General features: G+C 37.0%; 1 protein-coding gene across 3 annotated transcripts in view; it reads right to left on the minus strand.

The window, feature by feature from the left end:
- LOC112501566 (riboflavin biosynthesis protein PYRR, chloroplastic-like) overlaps positions 1–10,541 on the minus strand; it is a 21,481-nt gene extending 10,940 nt beyond the window's left edge. Inside the window, exons 1-9 of one of the 3 annotated variants that reach the window (XM_025105232.1) lie at positions 10,129–10,541; positions 6,740–6,874; positions 5,904–6,003; positions 5,646–5,771; positions 5,254–5,567; positions 4,695–4,814; positions 3,972–4,217; positions 3,756–3,881; positions 476–681 (exon numbers count right to left, since the gene is read on the minus strand). In XM_025105232.1, coding sequence (XP_024961000.1) covers positions 476–681; positions 3,756–3,881; positions 3,972–4,217; positions 4,695–4,814; positions 5,254–5,567; positions 5,646–5,771; positions 5,904–6,003; positions 6,740–6,874; positions 10,129–10,473 — 1,718 coding nt within the window. In that variant the 5' untranslated portion in view covers positions 10,474–10,541. Of the gene's footprint in view, positions 1–236; positions 682–3,755; positions 3,882–3,971; positions 4,218–4,694; positions 4,815–5,253; positions 5,568–5,645; positions 5,772–5,903; positions 6,004–6,739; positions 6,875–7,687; positions 8,423–10,128 lie in introns of those variants that run through there. The other 2 variants (XM_025105231.1, XM_025105234.1) reach the window with 2 other exon arrangements.
- Between the last annotated feature and the right edge of the window lie 759 nt (positions 10,542–11,300).

An 11,300-nucleotide genomic window follows, 5' to 3' on the forward strand; every position in this document is an offset into this window, starting at 1 on the left:
TATTAATGTATAATGCATTATTAAAATTAATTGATAATTAATTTCCAATGTATATGAATTAATATTAGTAAAATTTAAATTTTATTAATATTTATTTATAATTAATATTAATAAGTGTTATAATTGAAAAAAGTAACAAYAAGCTACATACTACTCCAAGAGCATTTTAATAAGCTAGCTTCGAAACGCGTACCAAAAAATAAGTTATCTCATTTTTACCAAACCATGCCTTAGCCATGAATCCTCTAGTTCAAATGCTCTGCTATATTGGTATGAGAAGCGTTAAACCAATATGCAAAATCAAATGTAATTTTATACTAAAGATCGACATTTGAGTGTGTGGGCGACACATAAATCATATGTGATTTTACACGTAATTTTAATGTAAACCGACTCTCTATATATATGAAATCAAGATTCATGGTAACTGGAAGATATTTCAGGTTTACGCTTGCCGCCATCTAGAAACTCGGATCTTAACTTCATGAGTAGTTGTCCTAAATAATTAAGGTGTTCGCCATCCCGGCCTCCACCCCAGAAGAGATCCTTATTAGAAGCTCCAACGAGTACACGACCAGCTGTCGATAGAAGCATTGAATTCAAGTATGGGTAAATCGAGAACTTGTATTTCAGTGCCTTGTACATCACCTCCGTCTTCACGTTTTCCCAGTCCCACCTTACCTGCATAACCAATGTGTTTGATCAACATCACCAAGAAATAACTCGAGAGTAATTGACTTCTTGAACCATCTTACTTGACTTATCATTGCAAATAAATATTGTCTTCAAAAATGCCAAAAGAGAAGACTATACTTAGGGGATGTTTGGTTGGTTTTTTTAAGTTTTGTACGGATTAAGTTTTCTACGTGGATTAATCTATCAATAGAGATTGGGAAGATTTTTGTTTGGGAGGGTTTCTGCATAAATGGCATGAGCGTGTTTTTTTTATTATGAGGGGCAATTATGGGAAAAACTTGGTTTTCTTCATAAAGCTCCCCTTAAAAGCTTATCGAATAAGCCACTTTCTATATCATTAAGCCACTACCAAACGGTCATGTATAGCTAACCGAATAAGCTGTGACTCTCATTAAGCTCATTAAGTTGCTAACAACATGCCCTGATAAAAGATGTTTATCACTCAGAAACAATCTCTCGGTCTCCCGGACATAGCTAAAGTTTGTATATGTCTTCCCCTCTCCAATCCTACCATCGGGTGTTGACATACCATGTTTGTTTGGTTTGGTTTGGATTTTAGAAACCGCTTATTGAACAAAAATCACATTATAATTCTAATATGATATCATGTGGCCTTTGCTGCATCCATGGCTCTATAGCCAAATCCTTAAGAGCCTAACCATCCAAACTAGTGCCATCAGTTTTTGCCATGCCAGAACCCATATCTACTGTGATTTGCAGCCAACTTTGCACTCCTTCCTCCAAACGCTATGCAAGGAAGCTCTAATATCATCATTAATGCCCAAAACCCAAGCATACACCAAATCTAAGATCACAAATTGGGGTTTCTATCACAAAAATTCATAGAAATGAGAACCCTTCAGATCAAACCACCCTTGAGAAAAAGAATCGAGCAAGGAACACAAGAATCCATATATTAGAGAAATGCATCTACAAAAGCTTTCTGGCTGGTGTTTTGTAGTGTTGATGGCTCGTTTAGAAACCATACATGTGCTGTTAGCTCTGGCAGCAAAAGAAGGGTGGTTGGTTCACCACCTCAATGTAAAACCAGCCTTCTTGAACGACGATTTACAAGAAGAGGTGTACGTAACTCAACCTGACGGTTTTGTTATTGCAGGGAAGGAACACATGGTGTACAAGCTAAACAAAGCTCTCTACAGTTTGCAGCAAGCTCCAAGAGCTTGGAACATAAAGCTTGATAAAACACTCAAGGAGTTGGGTTTTCAAAAGTGTCCTCAAGAACAAGCTGTTTACAAGAGCCATAACCAGAAATCGTTACTAATAGTGGGAGTATGTTGATGATTTGATCGTAACTGGTTCAAGTGAAGAGGGAATTTGTGCATTCAAAAGACAGATGCGGGAAGTATTCGATATGACTGATCTAGGAAAATTGTCATACTATCCCAGACTGGAAGTTCAGCAAAGCAAGAATCGAATTTCTAATGGCCAAGCAAGCTACGCACAAAAGATACTGCAGGTAGTTGGTATGTCTGAATGTAATTCAGCAAAAAGCCCCATGGAACCAAAGCTTGACCTGAACAAAGATGAAGAAGGGGTGCCGGTAAACACTATGCATTACAGGTGTCTTATTGGGAGTCTACGCTACCTAATCCACACCAGGCCAAACCTTGGCTATCCCGTGGGAGTGGTCAGCAGATGCATGGAGTCACCTCGAGAAAGCCACCTCAAAGCTGTCAAACAAATTCTAAGATACGTCAAGGGAACTATCAACTATGGGTTGGTGTACCAGAAAGGAGGAGATGGGAAGATAACTGGCAACAATGACAGCAGTCATAACGGGGATCGTAATGACGAAAAAAGTATGTTTGGGATGGCATTTTATTCCTCAGACAATGTGATAACATATGCGAGGCCGAGTTCGTGGCGGCAACATCAGCGGCATGTCAAGCTTTGTGGCTACAAAGCTTGTTGAGGTATTTGACAGGTTCTAAAGCAGGTTGTGTGAAGCTTCTGGTAGACAACAAATCCGCAATTGAGCTGATGAAAACCCCGGTGTTCCATGGAAGGAGCAAACACTTTAACGCCCGGTATCACTTCATTCGAGAATGTGTTGAAAATGGGCTAATTTACGTAGAACATGTAAGTGGAGAAGCACAGAGGGCGGATATTTTGACCAAGTCATTCCCACGAGTGAAATTCACATAAATGCAGAACCTGTTGGGTGTTGAAGATCTGGGAGACAAAAATCAGAATTGAAGGGGAGAGTGTTGAAATTAATTCTGATTTAGTCTCTAGTTTGACCGAGTTTGGTGGAGAAAGTAGTAGGAAAAATTGGTTGACAGATTATTAGGAATAAGTGGGGGTAACGTGGCTTAGTTTTCGTTTTTCCTTTTCAAGTATAAGTAGGAGTTTCTTTTCAGTTTAGAGTAGAGAAGTAACCTGCATTCTGTTTTCTTTTGTTGTATTAGTCTTTCTTTCAAGCAAATGTAAATCCGGGAAAATTGCCCCATCTAGTGTGTTTTTCCTTTGTATATCAGTTGGCATATTTGGTTGTGCATTGCTCCCTTGCAGGTTATTTACTAGCAGGGTTCCCGTGAGATCACCCAATTTTTGTGAGATCCATGAGATCATTCTGAAGGTTTTGTGTGTTCTTCCTGTGAAGGTGATTCGTTGTGTTTTTCATGTTTTTCAAGTGAAGGTTCGATTTTTTCCTTGTGAAGGTTGTTGTTTTAATGTGAAGGTTTGAAGAGAGAACTCATCTAAGGGCTCGAATATGGTCTCACAGGTCTCACGGAAATCGAGTGGTCTCACATGATCCCAAGTTAGAAAACAGAATCTGTGGTTTCACTCTTGTTTTTGCCTAGAAACTAGAGTGCGAATTTGGATTATCTAAAAGTGAATTTCATGAAACTCAAGGATTTCAAACGTGTCGAAAGATTACTTTCGGACAGTGTTTGGTACACGATTCATATTTCTATCCAAGTTTATTTTTGATTGATACATCACGCACACCCAAATATCTAACAATCTTTTTACCTTCTTTTTATTGAATTGAATTTGGAAACAGTCTCACATCAAGAAGTGTGTGGAAGGCATACCATATCTGGGTGTTCTCTTTGTATTTTCCTTCCCATCCGTGCTGCTTCTTCAGGACTTTTTGCCAAATATATTGCTTCAACATAACTTCTTGCATTTGGATTGCTCGAGCCCACAAACTTGTGTGCCTTCAATTAGGGGGAAGAGTTCAGATAGCATCATATGGATCATACAATGAGCAGCAACTGGTGCAGAACTGGACATGGGAAAAAAATCACCTGATAATAGTGCTCTACACTTGGCCAGGTGACATAATCACCACTTTCATCAGGCAGTTGAACTGGATGAGGAGAAAAGTTGGAGAAACTACCATATGGGTCCCATGTCTTATTGAAGAATATGATTGGTGAATCATAAGAAGATAAGGATGGATCAATAGCTGAAGTTTCTTCAACCGAAGGAATAATATGTGTCACATCAGGAATGGGATGCAGATATCCACTAATAAGCACATCAGGTCCAATCTGCAACACTAGTGAAGAGTTTATCAGAACATAGACCGTCAACAATTTAACATTTAGGCAGGTGAACATTCAGTATTTAGCAAGGACATTAATATTTAGGATGGACATAGATTCATAATACATGTTATGTGAGATAGCTTTTTCTCCAGGTTCAAGAATGAGCAACTGTGGCAGTGGTTGTTTCCTGTGTTACTCAAACTCAGTTTCATGAATGGTGCAATAATTTGCAAATCTAAGAAGCTCATCTACATGTTGAAGTACTTCCATTGGCTTTTTATTTGTATGAGTTCCTATCCTTTTTCACTGTGTTTTTACTTTTTGTTTATTTTGTTTCCAGGAATTAGTTTGCCCAGTATTTGACCAGATAGATGGATGTTTGAGCTTAGTTCCATGCTTTAACAGAAATCATGCAGTACCAACAGGGATGGACCTCTCTATCACACATAAAGACTCGATTTTGAATGTAGTCATACCAACCTGCTCATAACAAACATCAATTAATTCCAAAGCCTGTGTCATTTCAACCATCCCAAGTTCCCCAACTGGAGAAGGTGCATTCTTTCCACCAATTATCTTAGGAGCAACAAAAGCATGCACCTGCATTAGCAAACATGTACATGATTGGTATCAATAAGTACAATAAACAGTAAAAATGCATGACCAAGGAAAGATATGCATATGTGGTCATTACATAAGAAAACACTATGCACATTGTTAAGTTTTTGACGGAGAAAATATGAGAAACAAAAACCACACACCTTGTGTACGCATAACCAGTTGCAAGCATGTATTAGTCAAATGTAGGAACTTATTCAAAAGGTAATAGTAACTTCTCAGGAGATGACCAAAGGGTCATAGTATTAAACCTTTGCATTTGAACAATGTATAGGCCAATTCACAACCCATTAAATTAATTTACCACTAAACAGGAGAACAGATGACCTTGTAAGCACAACGACTCCCATTAGTGCATTTAGAGCAGGTGGAACTTCATGATTAAGCAGTATATCACTTCAATGACACACCCACTACACACCTTGTGTATGACACCAGAGGAAATAGCTGATGCAGATAATGTCCCTCCACACTCCCACAAAATGGATAGATAACCACGATCATAAAGGAAGTCCACGACATCCTTAGGGTTCAAGATATCAAACTCCACTACTTCAACACCTTTAGATGCAAGATATTTTTGGAAACTTCTACTTGCACCTCTCTGAGTGACGACTATTGTGGGCACATCTCTAACATCCCAAAGATTTGCAACCTCCGGAAGATCAAGCGTTTGCGACATAACAATTCGCATAGGCACATGTCCACCTCCAAGTCTTGGAGTTAAACGCGGATCTATGTTTAAAAATGTAATGAGAAACTACCAAGGGAATTTTCAAAATATAGAAATTAAAGTAGCATAAAGTTCCATACTATCATTGCGTACAGTATTTCCTCCTACAATAACTGCATCACTTCTAGCACGTAATTCAAGAACTCGATATCTTGACATTTCGCTACTTATCCATGATGCATGTCCACTACTAGCAGCAATTTTTCCTGTCATAATATGGAGAATCAGTGACATTTTTTAGTTGAACTTAGCCCCCAACTCCATACTAGGAGAAATCTATTCAGCTTTGTTAGAGAGTGAAATACAATATTTGGAAGCATCAAGTATGTGATACTCACCGTCAAGTGTCATTGCATACTTCAGAACCGAGAATGGAACTCGAGAAGCTGATCTATATAGCAAAGGAGCATTGACAAGGAGACAGGATTTTAGAGCTTCCTAGAAATTTGCAATATACATTAGTATATTAGAAGGAAAAGAACATAGACATACATCCTGGAAATTAAACAGATTAAATTTTTTAGCAACATCCACAATACCACAAATGTATGACTCCCTATAATACAAAAATAAAAATAACAAGCGCTCTCATGCTTCCTACACTTAGCAAGGACTTTGGAGCGAGCTTTATGCCACAACCATTCCCTTGCAATTTATCCAACTTACCTGATCAGTTATACTTCTGAGTGGTCTACCCTTGCCCCTAAGAAGCATAAATTGGTGTTAAACTATCTGTTTCTAGTCAAGTTCCTTTATTTCCCAAAATCTATTTAATAACATTATAGTGATGTCACAAGAAAGTTGGCTATGATGATAAAGATTTTTGTTTCTCTAATTTCTTGATTAATTGATGAACACAGTGTTGGTATGTTGTTATCACTAAAACCAACCTGGAGTGTCCTATTGGAAGAGGTCATTCTCTTGATAAGCAAAGATAATATATCATGAGCAATCGTCCTATCAGTTTCTTTATCTTTACATGCTGCTACTAATCATCATCATATTAGGATAAGTAGACTACATTTAAAGGATCACATTAAGGGGGGAAATCTGCAAGTTATCACCAAACAAACTTCCCTGATGGGGAGAAGGCCAACACCCCATAAGTTTATTATTTATAACAATGGAAAAAACAGAGTTAAGCTCATAGAATATACTAATGATTATGTTATACCTCAATGGAGACGCTTCGAATATCCTCCCCAAGAACATCAACATGCAGCCCTTCACTTCTCAATGCCTGAACAGCTTTACCCCGAAGATGTTGCAATGGATGTCTGATGCCAATAACAACTCTAGTAATTCCTGCCTAAAGATTAAGCCTCAGATGCATGTAAATTTGAAGTAATACTGATCAGGATGTTGAAACGTCACAACCTGTCCTACCCATGCTGGAAAGACAAATCCTGTTCTCGATAAATTCAATGTTCCAAGATTTGAGAGAGTCTTTGATAATCACGTAGAGATACGAGTTTTATATGATTTGCTAAGGTTCAAACTTAGGTCGAGCTTTATATCACAAAGAGATTTGGGTATAAATTTTTATACTAATCAAACTTGATATCTTTATCAACTTAGACAATTTGGAAAGATTAAGAATCAGTAATGGTGGGCACTTTGTGGGCACAGTTTATAAAGATTCACTTTCGAGAGATAGGGATCTTTATGGATGTTTTTGTGACACAAAGTATCTGACAATTTTGTTACTACATATATCGTAAGGAAAACTTCCACCCATACCCATTTTTAATTACTTATTTATATTTCATTGTTATAATCACCAACTCATCAAATATATTTTCTTCTTCTCTTATTGAAATTGGTGTATTCTAGACCTATTACTCGAAACTCTAAGGTCCGATCCCTGTGGATATGATCTCGGTATTTTTTTAGCACTTTATTAGCGAACTCAATAGTGATCTATGCTTACTTGCACCATTATTGTGCCACATTTACGTGTGTGTATTTTTGCTACCAGGTACTTAGGCCTTCCCAAAACACTTTCGTTGTCGTTTACCTTAAAAGAACACTATGACCATCTAATAAGGGTGTTCCTAACCCATCGACAACATAAACTATACGGGAAGATGGAGATGTGTATATTCCTTGTTCCAAGCGTTACCTTTTTAGGGTATATCATGGCTGGGGATAGAGTGGATCCTGTGAAGGTGAAGCCATCTCCTCATGGCCCGAACCAAAGAATGTACACGAAATTTGAAGCTTTCATGGGTTGGCTTCTTTCTATTGGTGGTTCATTTGGGATTTTAGTTCTATTATGGCGCCAATCACCAAGTTGATGAAAAGAGGGGAGTTTACTTGGAACGACCCTGCCAAACATGCTTTTGAAACAATCAAACAACGACTTTGTGAAGCCCTCGTTTTTGCTCTTCCTGATTTTGGAAAAATGTTTGAAGTTGGGACTGACGCGGGCAAAGTTGGCATTGAAGCGATCCTTCTACAAGAAAAGAAACCCATTGCCTTTTTCAGTGAAAAGTTGGGAGGTGCCCACCTCAACTACTCCACGTACGATAAATAATTTTATGTTATCGTACGAACATTAGACTATTGGTCGCACATCTTACGACCAAAACCTTCCATCCTGCATCCGGACCATGAGTCCTTGAAGCACATTCACAGTTAGCAAAAATTGAACGCTCGACACGCAAAAATATTGGGGTTCAAACACTTGAAGGAATTATATACCACCTATCCTGATTTTTCAAGTGTATTTGCAACTCCAAGTGGATTATTTGTGGTACAAGATAGGTTCCTCTTCAAACAAAACTGTGTGTGTATACCCAAGTGTGGAGTTCGCGAACTTTTGGTTCAAGAGGTACACGGTGGTGGACTACCTTGTCGCTTCAGCGCATGCAAGACTTATGAACTATTGTGTGAACACTTCTACCGACCCCAATTGTTCGGCGTTTGGTAAGACATAACATAACCAATAAAATAACCAATTTACTTTAATGAGTTGTTTATATATTTTGATTAATTTGTGTAATTTATTAAATTATAATAACATAATTATTTTTTATGACAAAATATATCATTAGAAAGTTTTCATCAAACAATAAAAATGATACTAAAATAAAAAGTTTATGTAGTTTCCAAATTTTTTATATCATCCCTAATCTATATTATTTATTATTATTAATATATAATAAATTACATAAATTAATAAAAATTTAAAAAATGTATAAAAATAATATATTGAGAACATTAAAATAAAAGTTTAAAAAGCATAAAATACAATAAATAAAATTTAACGAATGAAAAAACATGTAAAAAGATACTTATTTGATGTTTAGAATAAAATTAAGTTTTATTTTGAGGTTCAAATGCGGTGACTCTGGGTTATCTGCAAAGCAGGTGTTCACCCTGAGAATAGTCGGCTCGCATAGCGAGTTGGATATCCAGGTTAATAAAAAAAATAGGCTTGTTCCACTCTGTTTTTGTTTGCTCCACATAAAAGTCCTACCAAACGTGGAACATGATCCTTGTTCTGTTGTATCCTGTCTTATCCAGTGTATCAAACGCACCCAAAAGATACGCATTTTTCATAAGGGCTTGTACACTTCGTTTCCAGTACCAACGACTCCCTTTGACAGCGTAAGTACGGATTTCATTTGTGGCTTATCAAGCACTGCTAGGGGTAGAGATTCCGTTATGGTAGTCGTGGACAGGTTTTCAAAAATGGGGCACTTCCTTCCTTGCAACAAAACTTATGTACCCATTGGTGCTATGTTGGATTTGAATAAGATTTTGGGAGCTCCGTAACTTCGAGAGAAGGGGTGCCTCCTCGAAAAGGGGGTAGCAGATTTCGTGATCCGATATCGAACTTATTCCAAGGGAGCTCGGATCCAGCAAGGTAGTTGATTTGTATTTCAAGAGATCGTTCAGACTTCATGGAATTCCCAAAGGCATTTGTGTATGATCGGGACACCAAATTTTTAAGTCATTTTTGGCGGACTTTATGGTTAGTAAGCAAAACCACCAAAGATTGGGATGTAAAGTTGGCACATGCTGAATTTGCTTACAACCAAGGTAGTATATGGTGGTAACCCGCTTGTTCCCGTTGACTTGATCACCGTCCCTTGCGAGGACATCCTCAACTTGGAGGCTAAATCTAGGCAAGAGACATTCTTCAGGACTTGTAAAGCAAATTGAAAAGATGAATTCCAAATACAAGGAAAGAGCCGCCAACCGGAATTCCAACCAGGAGATGTTGTTTGGATTTAACTTACGACAAGAATTAAACTTATTTAAACGTTCCTGCTATTCTCTATTTCCTTGACACCCGAAAGCTTCATGCGTTTCATGGGTCGATTTGAAGCATAGCTAGGGTGATTGTTTTTTATTTTCATTTTCATTTTCATCATCTTGTGGAGTTGGCCTTTCTATAAAATCCAGGTTCTCTAAAGCAATCAACCATAGTGAAATTAAAACTTAAAGCCTTTCAAATGGAAATATTTTTTTATTTAAAATTCAAATTTTATGGACAACGAAATAAGCACTAAAAGCAATCAACCATAGTGAAATTAAAACCTAAAAGCAGATAACCTTGATAAAAGCAGATAGAGCGGTGAGGTCCCCATCGCAGTCTCCAGGTTCCATGTTGACATAAGCAGTGGCGCCTCTGCAATACCCTCCAGCGGCCTCCACCGCCTGAACCTCAGCCGGCTTCGTCCCTTGCCCGTAAAGGTAACCTTCTCCGACAACTTTTCCGGCACTGCCACTTGTTGCAATGACGCAACCAAAGTTAGGATGCGGCGAGGTGAAGCCGACGGACTTATCAGACAAGTCGGCGGCGCGTTTCATATATGACGCATCAAGCACATGGTGATTGTTGTTGTTGCTATTGATAATAGGCGTAACCTTACAGTTGATTGGGGTAGCAAACCCCATAGGCGATTCGATATGAAATGGTTATAAAAATTACATGCCATAAATAAGGAGAGGGGAAGAGGAGTGAAACATGCCATTGGAATTGGAATTGGAATAAGGAAAGGGGGAAGAGGAACCAAACATGCCGTTGTTGGAAGGAAGACACTAATTCTAGTTTTCAACTAAAAAGCTCCAACATATCCTTCGTTATCAATTTTTTATTTTTTCACTCCTTGCTCTCCTACAATCCGATTTTTTTAAATTAATATTTTAAATTTATATTTTATACCCTTATAATTTAGTTAATTAATTTACTTTACAGCATTTATTTTTAAATGTTTCATTTTAAACTTTTATCAAAATCGTATATTAATTAAAACATGTTTAAAAAATACATTTTTATTTTAACAGGTTACATCATTATAATCGTCTCGTTAATACATTTGAAATGAATCCAATATTGAATAGTTTTTGACTTAATTATATTATTATATATTATATATATTGTGAAAAATATTTTTAATATTTACGATTTATACTTTTATAGTTATTTATTTATATATATACTATATATTTTGGGATTAGGCTGTCCAAATTGCACTGTATAATATGTTCTGAATTAATATGTTCTTGGGTTTTTTGAAATATATATACATGTATTAATTCAACTTTAATCTGAGTTTCTGGACAAGAAAGAGGGTAAGCAGTTGAAATTTCATTCTAAAACTCATCTTTTTTTGTCTTTTTATGGCTTATGATCTGTCAAATTTGTAGTTTTCTTTATTGGTTTTGAGTGTTTATCTTAAAACTCAAGTTTCTTGGTTCTTTGCTTTTTGGTGTAAATCGAA

The sequence above is a fragment of the Cynara cardunculus genome, unplaced genomic scaffold (assembly GCF_001531365.2).
Source record: "Cynara cardunculus var. scolymus isolate 2C unplaced genomic scaffold, CcrdV1 Un_Scaffold_232, whole genome shotgun sequence".
NCBI classification, from domain to species: domain Eukaryota; kingdom Viridiplantae; phylum Streptophyta; class Magnoliopsida; order Asterales; family Asteraceae; genus Cynara; species Cynara cardunculus.